This window comes from Eufriesea mexicana, unplaced genomic scaffold (assembly GCF_001483705.2).
Source record: "Eufriesea mexicana isolate 0111107269 unplaced genomic scaffold, ASM148370v2 scaffold4744748305, whole genome shotgun sequence".
Taxonomy (NCBI): domain Eukaryota; kingdom Metazoa; phylum Arthropoda; class Insecta; order Hymenoptera; family Apidae; genus Eufriesea; species Eufriesea mexicana.
Genome location: NW_016907975.1, coordinates 129,378 through 152,458, shown reverse-complemented (window position 1 = coordinate 152,458; position 23,081 = coordinate 129,378). Strand labels below are relative to the sequence as shown.

The 23,081-nt window shown below is 38.6% G+C and overlaps 1 protein-coding gene across 1 annotated transcript in view; it reads right to left on the bottom strand.

The window, feature by feature from the left end:
• Positions 1-7,500, bottom strand: part of LOC108550841 (zinc finger protein 36, C3H1 type-like 3) — a 70,800-nt gene extending 63,300 nt beyond the window's left edge. Inside the window, exon 1 of the mRNA XM_017904738.1 lies at positions 7,264-7,500. Within this exon, the coding sequence (XP_017760227.1) occupies positions 7,264-7,500 (237 nt within the window). The remainder of the gene's footprint in view (positions 1-7,263) is intronic.
• Between the last annotated feature and the right edge of the window lie 15,581 nt (positions 7,501-23,081).

Genomic DNA, 23,081 nt, shown 5'->3' with positions numbered 1-23,081 from the left:
GCAAAAATAATTTTATTTATACAAAGAAAAGGTGAACCAAAACAGTCGGCACAATATGTCGCCACTTTTTTAGTGCAATTCTTTGCTCTCATTCTTCCTAGCTGATTTGAATTATATTCATAGCACACTTTGCAAAATCGCCTTACATTTCGCACACTTCCAGGTTTCTTTTTAAATTCGTGACGACGTTTTTTCTGTACGTAATTGCTCGGTGAAATGCAATCTTCGTGATCAGAACATTTCACTAAATACATCGCTGACTTCATCCTAAAATCGGGAATTGAAATATTTTTTCGAGTTGCTTTTTAAACAATTGATAATGGCAAAAATGGTCTACAGCGCCGCGGGGGTCACCGGTGACCCCCACCACGAAAAATACATTAAACGCGATTATACAACTCTCCTTATCTGTTGTAAATAATATTTCAACATAATATGCATCGCATAATAAAATATTCATGTTGGCGTCATGGGCAAACCACGTAAAATTCGCGTGGCAGTCAACGTGTTAAAGCCAAATCCATCTTTTTCCATAAACATGCTTTCCTTCTGAATCATTCGACATACATTCCGACAAAATAATTTTACGCTATCGTTTGTTCTTTCACGTTGGGTTCGATGCCATCACTTTTCGAGAAGCCGCCCAAACTTTTCCACGCACTCCGCACACTCATTCGCCTCGTCTATACTCTTAACCCTTTGCACTCGAGAGGTGAGTCTAAGCCACCGTTCAATCAAATTCCGAAGATCCGTGTTAATTAACATATCAAATCTAAAATAACCTCGGTTTGCGTGGAATATCGAAATAAAATAATTTTAAGAGTTAACCCTTTGCACTCGAGAGGTGACTCTCAGTCACCATTTAATCAGATTCTAAAGATCGACATTAATTAATACATCAAATTTAAAATTATCCAATGATGTGTGGAATATCGAAGAAAAATAATTCTATGTCTTAATTTGCATATGATTTCTCATTTACTATTTTAAAAATATCGTCGACTCTATGACAGGAAGTGTTCGAATTACTATTTTTCTGTAACGAAAACGTCGTCGAGTGCAAAGGGTTAATTTATATCCGACTCCTTATTTACCGTTTCAAAAATATCCTCGACGTTACTACAGATAGTCTTCGAATTGCTATTTTTCTGCAACGAAAATAATCATCGAGTGCAAAGGGTTAATACATCGTTAGTGTCCTTCACCGCTCACCATCCTACAATACTTATCTCGTTATCCAAAAAATAAGACAAATTAATTCGTCATATAAATTCCTATTCTTTTACGCGTCGTTAGGCATTGTAAGACACTGGAACTCGAAAGAACGAAAACCGAGCTGAATCTTATGAAAACCAGCCGCTGCCGTTAATTAAAATTTTCTACCGCATTTGCAGAAGACTCGCAATCGCGATTAGCGAAGAAATTCCATCCAAGTTGAAAGATTAAAAAGTTGGAATCCGAAGGAAATTCGCAGGAAGGCTCGAAACATGCCTACATCAACTAGATTGAAGCCTCGTGATCGAGAGGACGTACGATCGTTGGAAGTTGGCGAGAACTACCGATGCCTGAATAAACGAGTTGCATAAGAATTGGGAAAAGAATGCGCGTCGTTCAGTGGAATGGAGCAAGTTGCCGCGAAGGGTAGCATGGTTTAATTTTTCAAAGGGGGTAGAAAAATGGCGGAACGTCGAAGGAAATCTGCGACATTAGTCCCATGGCTGCGTTAAACGCGATCGTTACGTGACGATACTATTTCATCTTGTCCCCCTGAATTACCATAGCGAACTCAGGGAAGAAGTTATAAGAAGGAGTTACCAATGGAGAAGATTTATCATCGCATTTAAATTCTTACGTGAGAAATTTCCGAACTTGGCTTTGCCCTTTAAATGAGTAAAAGCGATTCCAGGAACGCCGATGTTATTGAATTATTACGAGGTATTTTTAATAAGAACATGGAAAATTGTATTTTGGAAACTGGGCCGATCGGGAGAAATTTTGTAGCAAGATTTTCTGGTTCTATTAATAATCAACTTTTCGTTGGGAACGAGCTGCATGAAGTTTCTTAAATAGTTGATTTATATTTAAATTCCTACGTGAGAAATTTGGGCATTTTACTGGGCTTTTAAATAACTGACAGGGATTCTTATTTTATAATAAATAATCGTGATACATTTTTCGTCGTAGATAGATTCCACGACATTCTATACTGGATAATATTGAAGACATAAATAGCGATATGCGGATAGAATAAATTGTTTGCATTTAAATAGCGTTGACATGATTCATGGCGAGGTATAACGTAGTACAGAATGAAATATAGAATTAAAAACCGGTAGGAAAAATATTTTTTACCTACGTTTATGGTGTTTAATTAATACAACTAAATGGTTAATTATTATTCAAAATCGGATAAACTGGACTGTTATCGGTATAAATATCGGAGCGATTTATATATTTAAATATGAAATAAGTTCCGGCTTAAAAGTACTGCGAACTTATCGAAATATTAATCTCCATGAAAATCAACTTTGTAATCATCCATATAATAACTGGAACAAGTTGATACTCGTGCCGAAAGAATTTCTGAAAATGTGAGGTATAGAAATAACTCCATTCATCGAAAATGAGCACTCGTTATTAAACGGAAATAAATTATTGCCATCTATAAACAAGCTAAGAAAGAACGGCAAAATTACTAACGAGAAGAATAATATTAATAACAGAATTTGAAAAATTCCCGACAGAAATGGAAAGAAAATAAATTCTCAAAGGTTAATAATTACGATTAATCAAGCAAAAATATTTACTTCAGCACGGTTTAAAATCCCGTTAAAAGCCAAGAAAACATAACTTCGAACTATAAGAATATCTCGGAATTCTTTCAACTTCAAGCAATTTCAAGGAACTCTGAATATCACGCAAAAACGGCGGCGAATGTTTACAAAAATTCCGATAAAACCGTGGTGAACAGGAAACAATGAGCGCTTGCAAAAGGATATAAAAGAATGTAAATACGACGCGAGGATACGTCATAACGCAATATTATGGCGAGAGTGCACGAGTTGATAAAGGGGTGGAAAAGAGAGTATCGGACTAGGCGAGGCAGTGTTAATTGCGTACACGTAGAGAGAATTAATCGTATACAAGGTAAGAGCCAGCGAAAAGGCTTTCTATTCCGCAATATCCCTTCTCGGGAGCAAGTAATACGATCAACAGCCTCCTTTGCTGAAGGAAATATCGAGATGGTGGTACGGGACGCAGCCAACGGATATTGGCGCGATGATAGGCCAGATTGAGAGGAACTTTGTTATCTGGATTACTTAGGGGAGTGGAAAAGCATGGCGTTGTTCCCTGATCGACGTCATGGCATCCGTAGGTATACGTGTGTACGTGCGTGCCGGCTAACTTACGATCGCTGGAAATTTAAGGATAAACGAGAAAACTTTTTTTCTTCCTCCTCTCCTACTTGCCTTCCACCCTCCCTCATTACGCACCCCTACTTTCGAATCTCCTCTCATATCGGCTAATACGGCTTCCTCATATTTCGTGTTTACGTTCCAACCGTGGTCTCTCCGCGAGTTCGGCTGGTATTGTTGAGAAATATACGACCACGGTGTCGATGGGACTTTTGAATCCTTTCTTAAGGGGTGTGGCGAGACTCGAGGATCTTCGTTCCCCTCAGACACATTCTTTCGATAATTTGAAACTTTCTTTTCCCACCTCGAGATGGGCTAAAAAATTTTATCTCACGAGAGTCTCGAGTTTCCCAAGTTTCCACGGTTTAGAGGTCTCGGATGTTCTTCGGGCTTTTAAGAGATATTCCGTGTTTTCGCAATTTTTCCACTGTTTCGCGAAACTTGCACCAGGATTATCTTGTTTGCCAGCGCAATTAGAGGGAATTTGAATGCACGCGGCGAGATATGCCTGTAAGCGAGGGTAATTTCCAGGCAAAGCGAGTACCTGCAACCGAAAAATTGGAAAATTTCGAGATTCTCAGTGACAGCAGATTTTTGTCAAATCTGGGCAACGTAGAGACTCGAGACTCGCGAGATATTAATTTATCATTTTCGCTCCTGAGTTATGAAGAGAGCAGCAAATTCACTGTCCTGAATTAATCGAACAAATTTTACTTTTCTATAAATCTAATGAAAACTTAATCAAAATATATCACGCATTATAAGCGTTCGGAAAGAATTTTCTAAGCTCTAACAACTTTGAAATCCATGGACGTTGTATCACGTTCTCAGTCCAGCAGTCACGTTGAAAACGTGACGTGGTACAACGTCTGCAGGAGTGAAATGGTTAAAAGCGTGTGTGAAAGAATGGTCACTTGGTCGAGGAGTACTTAACAATAATTACGATGGAAATTTCAACAACTAATAATCCGAACATGATCGATTCTGTCTTCAAAAATGGTGATCCAAGAGAATCTTTGATTCGCTTCTTTAATATTCTAGGGAATGTTTAAATGGACGTGAAATATTTCTATATACATAAATCCTTTACTTGTACCGATCTTGGTACTCTAGAAATGCTACCATTCGATTCATCGACGCAATTCTAAATTGAAGAATCATCCTGACTTCGCATAAGTCGGATAAGATTCCGTTAAAATAGTCCTGAAAACTGAAAACTCCATTTTACGATAAATTCATCGACCATAATCTCGAGAGCCACACACAATTCCCAAGTCAAAGATCAGCCTAACTTCGAACGTAAGATTCCGTGGAAATAGTCCACCTGAAAACTCCGTTCTATGATAAATTCATCCACCACGATCTCCAGAGTCATACACTTTGAGATTCTGAAACTAAAGAAGCAAGCTAACTTGGCGCGATTCTACGACAAACTGGTCCACCGCTATCCAACAGACACCTGCGGTTTCCAAAGCAAAAAGACCAGTCTGCCATATATTCTGTCAAAACGCTGAACGCATTCCACGACAAATTCATCCGACACAACCCCAAAAGCCATCTGCAGTGCCGACAATCCTGCCGTCAGTTAGGGCCAAACGGCAGACTCCGCTTAATTGGCCGCTACGGTCAACCGAAAATTACTCGAGGAACCTGTGCGACGAAACGAAAGGCAGCGGAACACCTCGGAGATTGGCCCGAGAGAGGGCTAAAGGAACATGGGCGTCAGGATGTGGAACTTTTTGCAGGATTTCGCAACGGGTACGATGGACGGACAACAGCTGGATGCCTATACGCTTTTGCAAAGAGCGGCGGGAACGACGGGATAAAGTGGTCGACGAGGGACAAGGAGAGCTTCGGGCCGAGTTTCATACGTTTCCGGGCGAGTTTGTCACGCTCTGCTCCTGGAATTGTGGCTACACAACTACCGCCAATCCTCTCTTTCTTCCCCGGGCCTATTCTCCTCGCTCGTTCCTCCTGGCCGACCTTCCATATCTCCGTTTCTGTCTCCGTTCGTCTCTCAGGCGTCTCACGAACGCGGGAGTTTTAGCTAAGACGAGGCTGCTGGTTAATTCGAAAAGTGCCGGCACACTACGTGCGTTCCTCCACGTGTACAGGGCTCCTCTGGTGTTGGTCGTCTTAGAAAAGCTCCCTGACGCTGGTAGAAAGCCAGGCCAAATGACATCAGGGGTCCCGTTTCATTACGTCGAGAACGTGAAAGCCCAGCTGAGTCAGTGGCTATACCCCTGGTGTAAAGGGAATTCCGTTATTTCCCTTTTTCTCTTCTTTCTTCTTTCTCTTCTCTTCCTCTGCTGGCTACTGCAGATATTTATCGAGACCGCAAAGCGTTCTTTTGTTTTCCACGTTTGCTTGGCTGCTCATATAGGCCTCGCCTTTCTAGGCTTTCGGGACGTTGCTTTTGATAAGACGAGAGTGGATAGTTCTTACTGTGTCGTGTTCCAGGGAATTTCTTTAAACGAGAGAGAATGGCGGAGGCTGACGTTGGATCGAGCTCTTTAAGATTCCATGTTGGGTATTTGAAATGTAAGAAATAAATTGCAAAGTACGAATTAAATGCTAACTCGTAGAAATAATTCTATAGTGGAAGAGAATGCTTCTTAAGAATCAGTATCGCAGGGTTTGGGTTTAGGTTAGCCTTCTGTGTCGGGTATTTGAAATGCAGGAAATAAATTGCAAAGTACGATCACGTGTACGAATTAAATGGAAGCTTGTAGAAATCACCCTGTAGTGGAAGAGAATACTTCTTAACACTAGAACTACCGATCTTTAATGGCTACCTAACTATAACGTGCACAGGTTATAGTAATTTCAGCGGTACGATGAATATGAGTGAATATATTGATTACAGTTCTTTCTTAATATGGGTTGATACCAATTTTTGTTCTTAAAACAGGTGTATGTGTTCGATGATTGCAAAAAGGGAAATTCTGGGACCAGTCATTTCCACTGGGTTGGTAGTTCTAGTGTTAATACGTTGATTGTCATGGTTGTCACTAGGGTTCGGCGATACTAATTTTTTAAATTTATATTTCTTAATCATTTTTGGAAACTTTGAATAACGTAAATAAATAGAGAACTTTGAACAAATGACATTAATAATTTTCACCATTTTTCTTTTGCGATATTGTTTGATAATTCACCATCGTGTCGTAAGAATAATGAAAATTTTATCGTGGCTCTCTGAGTTTATCATTTCAAAAGTGCGTGGAAAAGTGTTAATTGAATTAATATCGCAGGGTTTAGGTTTAGATTAGGTTTCTTCGATTATATTTATATTTTCTTCCCCGTTTCTTTGTCGCTGCTATGTTCCTTGGATCAATATCTCGGTAATCTAATACTTGCATTCGTTCTCTTTCATGTTTCACATTTTTGGATAAATTATAAGACATTGCAAGTGCCCTGTTCCATCGAGTAATTCGTCATCGCTCGTTAGCATAATCGCGGCATCCTAGGATTGGGAAACAATGTGCGTATGTAAAGAATAACACGTATATGGATTAAAAGTAAAGCGTGCAAAATTCCGTTCGCAATGTTGGAAATTTACAAACAGTTACTGTAACCCTGCATTACTTATGAGCCTCCATAAACTTTATAATCCATAATAAGATGTTCCACTTTCGTTCAATTTTATTCAAATATTTATTGCAAAGAGTAAACCATCGTAAGACTGGGATCAAAGTCTGACGCTAAGGTCTTCTTACCCTAATTGTTACTAAACACATATATGAAGGGATTATCGTAGGGGGATTAAGTAATCGAAGGCATGGTATCCGATTTTACTAGCGTTCATTTTCGTTCTTGAAAATGCTCCACTCTGCATTCTGGTTACTATCTGACAGCCCTTTTTTCGACCTGGCCCAATACATGGGGGGTGGTCGTAAAGACATAAACTAGGCCCCCATTGACTCAGGACCCTTGCCATGGTCACGGCCCAAAGTCCCAATTCGTCATAACAAAACATGACTAACTGCATGACTTCAGTGTGAGCCAACCACCCATAAGACTTTAATATATAAAACCCTCCGAAAACAAGACTCTTCAGTCTTGACGTAACATTTAACGCCATAACCCCGAAATATTGTAACATCTACCATAATAAAGTGTCTAAAAAAGGATTATAACAAAGAAAGATAGTTGTTGAACTACGACCCAACTGCTACCGGTTTTTATTTTACTTTCAACAGTCATTTTACATGACACCATCGCTGTGGAAAAGTGTCTTTTCGTCGGTAGGGATACGTCCCTACATATAAAATATAATAAGTTCAACAAAAAAGAATAAATTTATTTTTGGTGTTATTATTAACTTGGTATTTTTTTAATACGAACAATCGGATTATTGGTGCTACCTGAGGTATACTTGGATTCGAAGTTATAATGTTTAATGATAACGAGGAGCTGTAAGACAGTGACAAGTAAAAATAATTAATTACCGATAGTAAGCTCCGGTATTTATTAATTAACGAAGAAGTTCGCGACGAAGTAGTAGTTATTATGATTTCGCGCTTTTTACAAGAAAACGAAGGAGGAAGACACGCTTAACTGCTTCAAATTAATTGAATTTTTCATCGTCGCGAAAGTTCCGGGAACATCCGAGCAAATGGTAACCGGCTAACAATGTTCGTGGAACAAGGCGAATAAACGAGAATCCGTTGTCTGCCGCTTCACTGGCCACGTCGATATAATTCCTTCAACTTTCTGTTTGACGAAACTATTCACGATGACGAACAACAGCAGCGTGGATCGCTCTGTATCGAATCTCAAACCCGAGGATGGGGTGAAATGACCGACGCCTCTTCAAACCAATTCCTCCATCTCGATTGTCCCTACCGGCTATCCGGATAAAACTTTCTTTAAATCGTCGATGGACTTTCGACGAAATGTAAAGAAGTGGAATTAACGGGAGCAACAACTTCTTCCTATTTTCTTTTCATCCCTTTTTTCTATAAATTTCGAACAAAGAGACGAATGTTTCTAGCTTTATATCTGGGACGTGTAATTGTTTTTTTATCGGATAAGCCACTCGCGCGAGATGTCGATCAACGTGTCAGAATAAAAAATAGGAACTTATTTCGTATATAAAAATTTAATAAATAGGACAAAATTCGAAATGTCGATCGAGTACTTTGACAGGAAAATTAATGGTATTTCGAACGAGGAATTAATTATTTTGACCGGTGAATCGGGGGTAAAATACTACTAAATTTTTGTTTATCGTATTAGGAATACAGATACGATTATAAAATAAATAATTAATATTTTATTCCATGAATGGAGAATCGATGAGAGAGATTGTATTATAAGTGGATGAAGATGTAACATATTTAGGAACGGGTTTGTCGAGGACAGAGAAAATTTTGTCCACTTTTATGACTACGTTGTCTTCTATTTTCCAGTGGAATTTGTTTGAAATATTTTTATGGATATTAACTGGAACAATATAATATTGGAAAATATTTCGAAATGCACGAGTAAAATGATGTACGCACGCGGGAATATCGCATCTTTGTGTTGTTTAAAATCGTGTTTGAATTACACAAAAACTCATCGTACACGTGAATATTTGTCAGTCTCCCAAAAGGATGAAATATGAAAAATGATTTCAGAATTGAAACGCTTAAATTTAACACGATTTTATAAAATTATAACGAATATTATTAACATACGAAATCCAGAGTTTATAATAAATATAAAATACATGGATAAATAAACATATTTCAAACGAAATAATTATTCATTCCATAAAACAATTCGCTAACAGGATTAATAATCAAGTTACATTACGAATAATGTACCAACTCGTCGTTGAATAATTATTATTTTTAAACTAAAAATTGTCGAAGAATACAATCCGTTTTAAAACGAAAATTTTGTAATCAAGAGAAACATCAGAATCGATAAATCCTTTTCATCGTGCAGGTAAGTTTATTAACTCCAGTCTGGCAAGAACTAAATGGTCTTGCTGCTTTGACGACAGTTTGGCCAAGTTTATATTCAGGAAGAAAAATGGTCAAAATATAACGTTTCAGCGCGTTGCACTTCGGAAGAAGTAAAATGTAGCTGCTGTAAGAAAATTATTACACCGGTAAAAAGAACAATGGACCAAAGACCTTTGAACAAAACAAACGAGAACAATTAATGATCTAAAAATTCCTGAAACGAGTCCAAGAACGACATTAATCAAAACAGCCGTGTGAGAAGTCACATAAACTAAATAACGGATATTTCAATAGTACAGTGATGAAAAAATAACACAAATGGAAAAATTAATTAACCAAACTTCGATTTTTCGATTTCCTACTAATGCGATGTGAATGAATGCAATGCAGAATAGCAAATAAACCTCTCACTTTAAAATTCCTTACTTAAACAATTGTTATAATCACCAATATAATTAAAAATATCGAATTCACTTATACTCATCGATACTTAAGTGTACTTTCAATATTCGAAATCACGGAAAATATCTTCATTTCATCCGGAAAATGCAAATAAAAAAGTCGTTCTCCAATTGACTGAAAATGAGGCCCATTACTGTCGCAGATCTTCGCAAAGCAAAAATCAGGTTATTCTCGAAATCCATGTTTTCATCCAATTCTGATGCCTCTCTGTCACACCTCTATTAGCCGCTAATAGCTCTGAAAATGTCCCGTGAATTTTATTTCCGATGGAACAACAACGACACCGGGATGAGAGTGTATTAACCGGCACGTACAACGACAGGTTCGAGTGCTCTTTGAGGAATTAATGAGACGGCGAACAAATGAAAATTGTTAATGACAAACAAATTGAATCGGATGGTGACGAGCCGAAAAACGGTTCAAGCGGGAGGAAAAATCGCTGTACCGTGTATAAAAGCAAGTGGGGAGCCATTCAGGTCTGACAATAACCGTGGACAACAACGACGAATCCTTTCGGGACGTCGCTCTTCGACGATGACGCGATAAATCCGGCTACAAATAAAAGTAATGGATATGCAAAGCAAACGTTAATTGAACGCGGAAAAGTGATCCGAATCCGCGGAATTAAAGGATAGACAGGGAGATGGCGACCGGTCGTAAAGAAACGAACGAGTGCCAGGGGGTTGAGATGGTCGGCGAGGGGTTGGAATTGTTGTCCGTCTGTCCTGCTTGCCGATATAATACGTACAATAAGGCGAATCTACAATTCATGTCGCGACAAAAGGGAACGTTTCCGTGGATCGATCACGGAGAAAAACCCGACGATTTATCAGGCAGTTCGCGTCGGTTACACGGTGACTCGCCGATTCGTTTCTACGGAGCCAACGTAATCGCTCATTTCGATCGAGTAATTCGCAGTTTTTCCCATGCAATTCCAATCGAAGGATTAAACCACGCTTGTATCCACGCGAAAGCCTGCAGATAAGGGCTTTGCGAGCATTAAGATTAAATCCGCTATCACCTAAATGACCGATTTTTAATCTCTCTTTCAAAATACTGCATTCGATATTGTACCAATTGGTCACTCGAGATCGCGATTTTTCTTCTGGGATTATAATATTCCCGTGATCAATTTTTTCCTATATATATCTTCTCTTATTCTGTTCCTCTTGAAATTTATACATATGGCTCCGTCTATTATAATTCGTTACATCGATTCGTTTAATCGGTTACATCACTGATAAGTTGTGTTAAAGGGGTGCAAAGTTTCTTCGGGGAGAAGTAGAGGAGTGTAAAGTGAGTTTTGAGTTAATCACAGATATTTTATTCTATTTTATAGAGTTTGAGTGGCGCGTATTTTTTCCTTGTTATTAGTTAACACCTTCACTGCCACGGTGGTCATTGATGACCGGAGCACTTCAACTGCTTACAATTGTAAAAATTCAATGAAAATTGACGGTTAGTGCATTTTGAATAAAACCGTTAATTAGAAGATACTTTGAAAGAGAAAGTGCCCCGTTGAACAATTAAAAATTTTCATTAGAATATCAATCAAAAATATATTAGAACAAATCCAGCATCCAGCGATGCACTAAAGAAATACTTTCGTGGCGTCCTGAGCGATACATGTGATTTCGGTGTAGCAGTCGAAAGGTTAAGGAATTTCCAGTAGTTATTAATTTGTTTTTCATCCTACATATGCAACGTACGCGTACATTGAAAACTACAATACAAGCTGTGTTGTTACTTTGTCACGTACCAAAGAACCTGAGACACGATCTTCGTCCTCCGCAATGAAGAGGCAAGGGGCAACAAGGTCGATGACGAAACGAAATCTTGCTCTCGATTTCCACATAGTATCACTGTATCTCATATCGGCAAGCAGGGATGGTTGCGGGTGTTACGTGCGCGCAATATGCAAAAGCAGATTCCCGGTGTCTGAAACTTCCATTCCGGAAGTCGTGGAGGCGTCCTCCGCGTCGGAGGCTGTGGGCTCGTACGTTTTACCGGCAACGCGACAAGATAACGACGTGGAATTATTAACGGCATGGTTGCTAGGACGCGACACTTTCCAACTAAATTAGAGGAGCAAGTTGGCCGCGCGAGCGTCTCTCATTATCCTGACAAATTTCGCGCCCCGGCTGCGGGCCAGCCAGGGCAGAAGGTACGCAGTCAGAGCAGCGTGAAGACCACCTCTACACTCCGCACGGTACATATTAATGCGTAAAAGTTAATCCCGATGCCGGCGATACTTTATGTAGATCACGAACTCTATTAGATTGAGTCTATGCGGGAGCATCGTCTGATATTAGATCGGTGCCGGCGAGGGTCTGAGGAGTCTGAGAAATTCTTAACTTCGTTTACCCTGGCTGAGCGAGGAGTTATCGCGTGCGAGACACGCGAATTATCTGGCTCGTGTCATCGGAGTCGGGAATCACGTCACCGAGACGTGCTCCAGGCAGATTTTGAAAAATTGACGAGAAGAGAACGGGTAGATATTTTGCTCCCGAGGGTTTGGCCTTGGGTTGACGACGTTCAATGATTGGAAAGCTTATCGTAGCTAGGTTATTGAAGTTTAGGTGAGCATCGATGAATTAGGCGTGGATTTTTGTTCATAGTGCAATGTGGAGATTCTTTGATCTTGACTTTTGATAATTGCTATGAATAAAAATATTTTATAATAAGATTTCTATAAAATTTTGTTCTGTCAAGTGCTTCTATATGTTTCACCTTATCCATATGACGTTCTTCAGGCAGATTTTGAAAAATTGACGAGGAGAGGTAAATATTTTGCTCCTGAGGGTTTGGCCTTGGGTTGGAGACGTTGAATGATTGGAATACTTATCGTAGCTTGGTAAATTATTTCCTTCTAATCTACTGCGCTACATCTGTATACTAAATCAATAAATCTATTATTATTGAGAGAATTAGATTTGACTAATAGAGGAATAGCGTGGAGGGGTTATTGACATTTAGGTGAGCATCGATGAATTAGGCGTGGAGTTTTGTTCTTAGTGTGTAATGTGGAGATTCTTTGATCCAACTTTTGATACTTGCTATGAATAACATTATTTTATAATAAGATTTCTATGAAGTTTGGTTCTGTCAAGTGCTTCTATATGCTTCACCTTACTCATATGACGTTCTTCAGGCAGATTTTGAAAAATTGACGAGGAGAGGTAAATATTTTGCTTCTGTGGGTTTGGCCATGGGTTGGAGACGTTGAATGAGTGGAATGCTTATCGTAGTTTGGTTATTGAAATTTCTCTCTCGTCTACTGCACTACTATTCTATTCACTGTATCTATTTTTATTGACAGGATACTGGAGGAATTAGATTTAACTAATAGAGTTATTGAAATTTAGGTGGGCATCAATGAATTAGGCGTGGAGTTTTGTTCATAGTGCAACGTGGAGATTCTTTGATCTAATTTTTGATAATTACTATTATCGAGATTACAGGTTCTAATTGTAAAATAACTAGGATATAATTATATTCTGTTTTAAAGTCTTTTATTACTCCAGGAAGATATATGTTTCTCTTAGTGCTTCTCTTGGGAGACTGACCAACTCCTTAGAGAGTGTCAAAAGGGTACATAACATGGTTCATGCCCCAAACTCAAGGGTACATACTCTAAACCTCAATTCTTATCGAATGTTCATATAAACATTCCTTCTAAGAATTTATTTTTGATAAACTATTTATTCCTGTTTTATATCCTAGATTGCTTTTTGTCTTCAACTATACTTATCTTTTCAACAGCTACGAATAAAATTATTTTATAATAAAATTTCTATAAAGATTGGTTCTGTCAAATGTCTCTATACGTTCCACCTTATCCATATGACGTTCTTCAGGCAGATTTTGAAAATTGAGGTGAGAACGTGTAAATATTCTGCTTAGCTCTAGGGTTTAGGGTACGGGTGATCGTTATAGCTTAGTAGATTATTTCTTTTTCATTTTCTATATACTATTCGCTGTCAATCTATTTACTGTCTGTATTAAAAGAATTAAATTCTACTTTCATTAGTTAGATAATCCGAGTACTGGGACAATGCTGGGGATGCGTACTGAAATTAAGACGAGCATCACTGAATTAAGCATAACATTCTTCAGGAATTTGAATTGATTGTAATGTTTATATAACATGAAAATGTTATGTATAAAAATTCTATAAAATTTTGTTCCATTCAGTGATTGGTTTAGATTGGTTATAGGGTTTCTTATGTTCAATCTGATGATAAGATTTGTATAAAATTTGGCACTGTTTAATGTTTTGACATTTTACACGTTGTTCGTGCAATGCATGGATTAAACATTCAGAGTATGACTATGATTATGAAAAATAATATCATCTTCAAAGGTATTTCCGAGTTATTGCTACATTATTATGACAAAAGTGTAATTCGTTTTATTTAATAAAAATATAAAATATTTTTATTTATTAAATAAAAATATGAAAACAATAAAAGTGTGGTTGAAATTAATTTTCCACGCATTTATTGGAATAAATGTCCACGGAAATAAACGTAAAATGAAATTTTATTATTACCGTCACATTTATGTTACAAGCAATAATTTGAACGTAATATCTTTACGGTACACGGGTAGTAGGGAAGATATATTAATAGTACGCTGATGGTTTTAGAATGAGAACGAGACGTGTGCTAAGAGTTACAATGGGGATTGAGGTTCCGATAGGAACGTGATTTCTTCGCAGCTTTTGAGATTTAGAAACGCTATCTGTTTCCTATATTGGTTTCATTTGCGCCTCCATTTGTTACTACGAGATGCTTTTAAATTATAACAGGAATTTCCCAGGTCCACTTCCGACGCTATCTTCCAAAATGATTCTGATGCTAGAAATTAAAATTAAACTTCTCTTTGCAAAGGAAATTTTTCAAACTGACACTTTCCAAATCTCTAATAAATTTCGTAAATATACTAAAGTAGTGACTACAATAAACTGCGAAAATGCAAGAAATCTTGCATATGGAATTCCAATTTTTACAAATCGTACGTTCTTCTATCGAATGGTCTGAAAATTTGCCATAAATCAATACGAGACCATGAAATTTCAAATTTCATAACCTAGGGCTTCAAATTTTTAATCTGAAAAGCAGAACTCATGCTCGATAGTTAATAGCCTAATGCCTATAATCATAGATCCAGGACCTTGAATCTACGATCCACGATGAAAAATTAATTATTTGGGAGTAACGATGCATGATCTATACTTTGGGATTCTGGACTTGCGGACTTTTGGATTTTTGAAATGAAAAATATAGAGTACCGAGCTTGAAATCCCTAATTTCAACGTTAGACACAGACTCAGTCAAAGACTAAGCTCTAGGCTCATGAAGTTTCAAACTCCGCGATCGCATGGCGGTTTGTGCCATATCTCACGGCTTCAGGATCACGAAGTTCGAGCCCCCAGAACCTAGAGATGCAACCGTTTTTTCTTTTTACATCCATGGTACATACCGAGGGTAGTTTTACGCGGCTTTGAGGTCCAAGGCAGGTCTTACCGCCTCCGGTTACCTCGAAACTACTTCCTTACCCTAAACTGGCCCAAGAATAACTCCACCACGATCTACAGCTTGCACCGTATTCGCGTTTGCGAGCGATCTAAAGAAAGAAAAATAAAAAGATCTTTACGACCAATTAGGGTTCCCTTAGAATATTCCTCGGAATTTCCCGCGACCTGGAATCCCACAGGAACAACCTTATCTAAAATCACCTTAATCCTCTTTCTCCAACAAGCAACGAGCAGAAATCTTCTTTCCTAGCATCGCAAACAGAGCTGAAAAATCTCCGGGGCTCCTAAAAAAATCCCTCTTCCTCGGCGTTCGTAAAGCAACGAAATGAAAAAGGCATCGCGGTGCAAACACGGTCGGATGCTTTAATCTGCGAAACATCGAAGAAGTCACGCCCGTATCGTAAACCCGATCCGTGACAGCCTGAAAGCTCGCGTGTGCTCGATTACACGTGATTCTCGAACACATTCGATCGCTAGAAATTTATACGCCACAGACCAATCCGTATTTCACGTCTACGAAGCTCTATGAAGCTCTACGAGGTATTAAAGCGACTTTGCCTAGCACAGAAGCTTGGAAAAGGGGGCTACGTAAACGTCCAGGGTACCAAAGTCCCCTATAGTATAGAACGAACGAGAAACAGGAGAAAAGGGAATGGAAAGGAAAATATGAGGCTTCTAGGAATTCATTCTTCTCGCACTGCTGACAATCCAGCCTAAACATCTCGCGTTCCAAACGCTTGTCAATCCCGCTGTCAATTCACCAAGATCCACTCACTAATACCATACTGACGACTCAGATCTCTGAACTCAGAACTACGATACTACGAGTCCCAATTGCAATTCCGATATTTTACGTGTCTACGTTGTAGTTCGATGACACGACTCAGAGGAAGAACAAAAACGAGGAATTATCAGGTATGCATGGATCATCGAGTCAGATCGCGCGACGCAGGGCTGACGGAGGGGGTGTTAACACTAAACGTACCAAGAGGGGTCAAATGACCCTTTTCAAAATTTACTTTATAGTTGTACGTTTCTGATTGTTTAATATCTCCCTTTCCGTTTTTCTCTTAACTTATATTTTACCGAGAAAAATTCTTTGCATACCTTACGTACCACGAGGGGTCATCTGACTCTTTATGGTAAGAATAGGTATGTGTAAAGTACCGGTACGTTTAGTGTTAATCCTTGAAATGCCGTTTCGGCGATATTAATACTCATCAGGAAATACCATATTGCTGACCCCGTACCTCAGGTAAAACACGAGGGCACCTTGACGCTTGGCCATCATACACGCCAAGTACCTGGAGTATGGGGCAATAATTGAGTTCGTTTTTCCATTTGAAACCCCTATTCTTGTACCTCAAATTAGGAAACTCTATCCAATAACAAATTACATAGCCCTACCACGGGTCTACGTAAATTCTAGACCTAGTAGCTTGCAGAATATAAAAACACGCGATACCAAGGTAGGAACACAGTCCACTTACAATTTCGAAACCAAACACAATCTCCTCGGAGAACCGTCTGTCAGTAATCGTCGTCAAGCAAGACCTAGTGACGATATACAGGGTGGATGGGTGACGCAGAAGACTGCGAGAGATTTCGATTGCCGATGCAGTGATGACGCGAGGCAACAGATGAAAAGGCTTCCTATGGTAAGAACCAGTCGTGGAATACACCGACGACGGGCTTCGCGTGCATGTGAATGCGCCTTAACGCGAAAGGGTATGACAGATCGATGCAGAAGCCGGCGAATAAACTCGCGGATAAGGTAAATCAGATATTTCGAATGGCGTATCTCGTGGATGACACGGTGTTGGGCACGTCAGCGCCAACGTGCGATTATAAATACCGATTAAGTGCATGAACCCACTTTGATGGACAGCCAATGGCGCAATAATTGCACCGGAAACGTCATCGAATTGGAGAGACTGATGTGAACACGCTGCTTTGCACCTTCGTGATAGCGATTTAAACGGGGGTTCAAGCAGTCAGTTTGCACACTCGAGTTCGTCTTGTTTCACTCCTATTTGTTTTTATTTTTACGAGACTCATCCTGTGACGATGTATCGGAGTAAAATATTAGTTTTCGAAGAATTTTCTCAGCTGGTTTCGTGTAATTTTAGCAAAGCGACGTTTATCGAATGAAAATTCTTTTATGGGTAGAATAACACTTGATTTTATTTTTTAGTGCATGTTATTGGGCTTGAAGATTATGAAATTGGTAGTTTAGTGATTGTAATTATAATAATAGTCTGTTTCAATGACCGAGATAATTGTTAATTCGTAAGATCATTGATAGGTCAAATATGAAAGGAATCGTCAATTTCTAGCCGGTTTTCAAAAAATCTTCAGTATCACGTGTACACACAATGCCTACATGTATTATCAATTAACAGCTATGTGCTGATCCATACACTTCAATATCGTAATTTTTCATAACTTAATTCTTCGAATTTAGGGAGGAAAGCACACTTATAAATCCTCTTTTTCCACCACCAACCTGACGTGATAATTTACAGTGCCTTAAGTTTCACGATACACACCCTACCTTCGAAACTATAAAAAAAGTTTCAAAAGGCAAGTCATATTTCACCAAAGCTTTTACACTCCTGACCAAAAGTTTGAAATTATCGCAGAAGCTAAAAGACTACAAAAAGAAGGTCTCTCCCATTAGCAGATCTTTTATCTGAGCAAACTCTCCGCTCAAAATCCTGTCAAAGTAAAGAAAATTGCTATTAAAATCCAAAGCTGTACTCGCGAAGCAAAGATAAAATTCGCGGAAGCTTCGTTGTAGACGCAATCGGTAACGATTCTATATTTTTAATATATTTATTATTACACATATACATAAACACATATATACAGGGTGTCGCAGCAACGATAGTACAACCGAAAAGGGGGTGATTCTAGATGCAGAAACGAGTCAAAAAGAAAAAGGAAATACAATTTTTACATTCGAAGCTTCGTTTTCCAGAAAATCGACTTTGAATATTCACCGAGTACATTGGTATGCATCTTTCCTTTTGATTTGTTTCTACATGTAAAATTCACCCCCTTCCGGGTTGTACTACCGTTACTGGGACACTCTGTATACGTGTATGTATAACTTGATAATTAAATTTATTTATACATGGAAATTTGTGTATACAATAAATTTATTTATATATCGAAGTTTGTATATATGTACATGTGTCATAAGGGAGTGCGAAATGGGAGGGATTTTTCCATGCAGTTGGGACTCGAGATGAAAAGACCAAAGGAAGCATCGTGAGCGCTGTCAGTCGAGTTTGGTCGGTAAATCGAATAAAACTGAGCAAGTCGAATAAAGTCACGCACTAAACACACTGCTTAGTTGTTTCAATAGATTTTCTCGCATATATTTCTATAGGATTCTATAGGTTCGTCATCCGAGGGATCAGCGGTGATCCGGCGTTGTCGATCCAAGGGGTAGATTAAATTCCAGTTTCCGGTGGCGCGATCCATTTTGCCGGGCTGGATCCGGCGGAAAACGGACACGGGAATAATTATGCGAGAAAGCGCGCGGCCAACCCCTCTGGCCTCTCCTCTGGCGTGTTCCGGATCTCAATGACCCGTTCGAAATGGGCCGGGAATTCACCGCGTGCCACGCGTCTTTCAGCCGATCTTCAACTATATACAACGCCGGTGCCGTGATTGTCGTCGGATCGACGATTTAACAAGACATTTCTCCGAGTGTGAGTTATCGTTTAATGAACGCCTCTTCGACTTCGGGACGCTGAAGCACCCTAGAGTCTAGTGCAGCGTGCGGGCCTGGCCTCGCCACTCGAGCTAAGGGCTGCCAACCCCCGATTCACTCTGTCCTCTTTCGCCTTCCATCCGCGTTGCTGCCCCTTTTCGCTCGAGCCACGCCGGTTAACTGGGCCTGAGGAGTCGTGATAATTTGTACAGCGACGAGGGAGAGGGGAAGAGAGAGAGAGAGACGGAAAAGGGGCTAGACGATGGTAGACAGGGACGAACGAAGGAAGAGAAATTTGAGTTCTTAGCGTTTGATTCGTCAGCACAATTAAACGAATTAATAGGCGTCGCTTGGCTCGTTCAGCTACCCCTTCTTTGCTGGAGGGCCTCTCTCTCGCTCCCTCTTTGCACCGTGCCCTCTCCCTCTTAATCTCCTCGACACTGCCGATTTCAATCCCCGCCACTTCAACCCCGTCGTCCCTTCCACTACAAGCCCGATAACAATCAAAGTTTGCTTGGAAATGTACCGATTTCCGCCCGCCGCAAATGGCCATCCGGCTAACCGAAAAACTTGACGCGCTCGAGTCGACGAGGATTGATTCGTTTCGCTCAAGTGCTACCACCGATGGCTGTCTTTGTTGCTGCTAGCGCGATTGAGAGTAATGGGATGTGTGTAGTGTTTCAATCTTTTTTTTTTTCCTATTCTCTCTCTTCTTTTGCGAGGTTGTTAGGAGAGTGTCACGCGAGTGGAAGATGGAGAAAGGGTGGCGCTGTTGAGTTCGGTGGCTGGCGATGTCATCGGCTGTTGTTCGAATTACCAATTTCAGCAGCAAGTAATTTCCGTAAAGTTACGTTTCTGTAACATCGTAAATCATCGAACATAACGAAACTAGATTAATGGCTAAAGATAAATTGGCATATGCCTTGTAATTATAACTCCTGAAAGTTATGTCAAAATAATTCTTCTTACGCGAATTATCGTATTACAGGAAATATGTATCATTAAATGAACTAATGATACCTGAATGCAGAGCTCGTCCGAATACGATGATAATGAGAGCTAAAATGTATCATGTTACAGGGAAGTTCATCATTCTGATTATAAATGTTCTTCGTTAGTACATTTTTTTTTTTATTGATGTATTATATATCAGTTATTAATTCGTTCCTCGTTGGTATATTATACATTAGTTTCTCATTAACGAATAATTTTAGTTTACTCGATTAACCAAGTTAACCAATATCGTATACGATATCTTTTTCCTGTCTTCCATCGAGGTTCATGCAATATTATCCGTATTAAACAGAATTAGGAAAAGGAAGCATAGTAATTGAACCTAATAATATAATTAATTCTTCAATTAATTCCCCAATTATCAAATAACAAAAACTCGCATGAAAAATTCAGTAATAAATTAATTATTTTCCAACGGTAAATGTAAATAGCTTGCAAATATCTTCATAGGAGATACCACATTTCAAAGTTAACTCTAAACTAATTTCAAACTAATCAAATTTGAAGGTATTAAATTGCATCAAAATTGTAAATAAGGATGCTAATAACACAAATAGGTGCTTAATTCTCGCATAACAGACAGAATTCACTTCGCCGATTGAATTTTTCGCAAATTAATTGCTTCCAAATCTAAAATCCCAATATCCCGCAAACGACTACAAACTTTATACTGTATCAAAAATAATTGTATCGTGCTCGCTTCATTAAAATATCGAACAAATCAGAAATCAATTACCTTCGGAAAAAAAGAAACTTCATGATTCAGAAGATCATGAATTTATAATTCGGGAGCTTTTTGATGCAAGGATATTTCTTCGAATTGACCCCCTTTCCGATTATCGTATTTTTACCCTCTGTTTCAGCGATTCTCAACTTATAGTATGTTGGTTAGTCTCAGAGCATCTGTCAGCTGAACCAAATTCTATCAATTTGAACATTAGGTACATCGTATATTGCTACAATTGCATACACTATCCATAAAGTGTCGTGTAACTTGATCTCATAGCATTAATCATTATCAAGCATGACCCAAAATCCTATTCTTTATTATAGTCAAATTCTACATTACAGACGAAATTCATATAATACAGATTGATTAGACTCTTCATCAATATCGCTTCGCGTGTCTCAGAGCTTTCGACTTCGAATCATCGTTTTTTCTTTACAAATCGGTAAATTTATTATAAATTAATATAATAAATAGGGTTAGTAGGTACCACGAGGTTAATCCTTTGCACTTGGCGACTTTTTCGCTGCAGAAAAATAGAAATTCAAAGATTTCCTGCTAAAAAGCACGTAGAATATGTCACGTTATCTTAAATTTAATATATTAATTAAAATCGGTTTTTGTAATTTTATCGAATTACAAAGGGTTAATTTTACCATGATTTACTGCAAATCTTGGCAGTTGACAGTTTAGTTAATACTACAGATGTTTTCATTGACATCTCGATTTACCTAGTTATTGCAGACTTTTAAAGTTTGCAATAATATCCGGAATGACGAAACGTATAGAAGAGTGAGAATATTATTTGAATAAATTAAAGTATATAACCAGCAGCAACGCGAGTAACGCAATTATTTGGAGAATTCAAGGATTTCTGAAGGAAATTACAAAGCAATACATTGATATGGACGATTAAACAGCATAGAAAGTGGAAAATAAAGGAAAGAAGAAGAGCGAGATTGAGATGGGAATTGAACTTGGACCATTGTGGTAGAAATGGGATTTTTAGAGCCGGTAATTCGAACGTAAGCTATAGATGTGTGAATGAGGGATACTTGGTGTTAGAGGCGCGAAGGAGGAGTGTTTGCTGTGGGTACTTAAGATTATATGGTGTGAACGAAAGTGCATAGCCACCCACTATTTCTCGTCGACGTGTTTTCTAGTAATGGCTGCATCGGCCGAAGGAAATAGAGAAATAGGGAAAGAGCGGGAGGGTGGAAATTGTGCCGGTAGTTCAGAGCTGGGGATCTAGAGCAAGCAATTAGAGTTCAGGGTTCGGAATGAGAATGAGAGTCTTAAAAACAGGATTTTTCAAACGGAGCTGAGAGCAAAAATTTTCGCTCAGAATTTCGCAAGTTCTTTAATTGTGCAAAACCTGCGATCATTTGTTATCGTTACTAGGTTATTATTAAAAATTAGCGCGATTCCTCTCGCGTTAATTTTAACGTTGTATCAACTGCACGATGTGATCATTAACGACGATTATTATAGCTGAGAATATAGTACTGATCAGAGTTTATCGTGGAACATTAAATTGTTTAGAAACGAAAAAACTCGAGACAGTCGTTTGCTATCCTTCAGGTTATAGAAACGGTTCTATTTGAGATTTAATACGATGCTCTGCATACTTGGCCTAATTCAGAAGAATATAGTATTCTTTTCTTTCATATTGTGGCAAAGAAAATTCTAGAAGCTAACCTTTCAGAGATCCAGACAAAATTCTACGTCAGTCTACACAACCATAACCTGGCTTCTGAGTATTACGGATTAAATAACTATCGATTAGAGTCAGCAACAATTCCTCATATTTTGTGATCATATCGTAACAAAGAAAATCCTAGAATTTAATTTTTAGTTGTCGATAGTCTAGGAAGCCTCCGATTGGATGCAAAGAAAATTTCATGTCATCCTATATATAACGATAACCTAACTTTTGCATATCTAGGACAAATTCAGAAGTGTTGATCTTTCTTTATAACACAAATATATTTATTAATAAGATTAATTCAGTGCGTACTCGTGTATATAGTAAGGTAAAAATATAAAGTAACTTGGTGTGAACACTTGGGCTTCACTGTCCGAATAAAAATGTTGAGACAAAGGAAAAAGGTCTTTATACAGATACTATTGCAGAGACTATGGGTGGTGGTGGTTAAATAATACTATTTATTAATTAATGATAATAATAGATTAAATTAACAATATGTGCGTGACGATTAAACATACGAAACTATATCGATTTCAA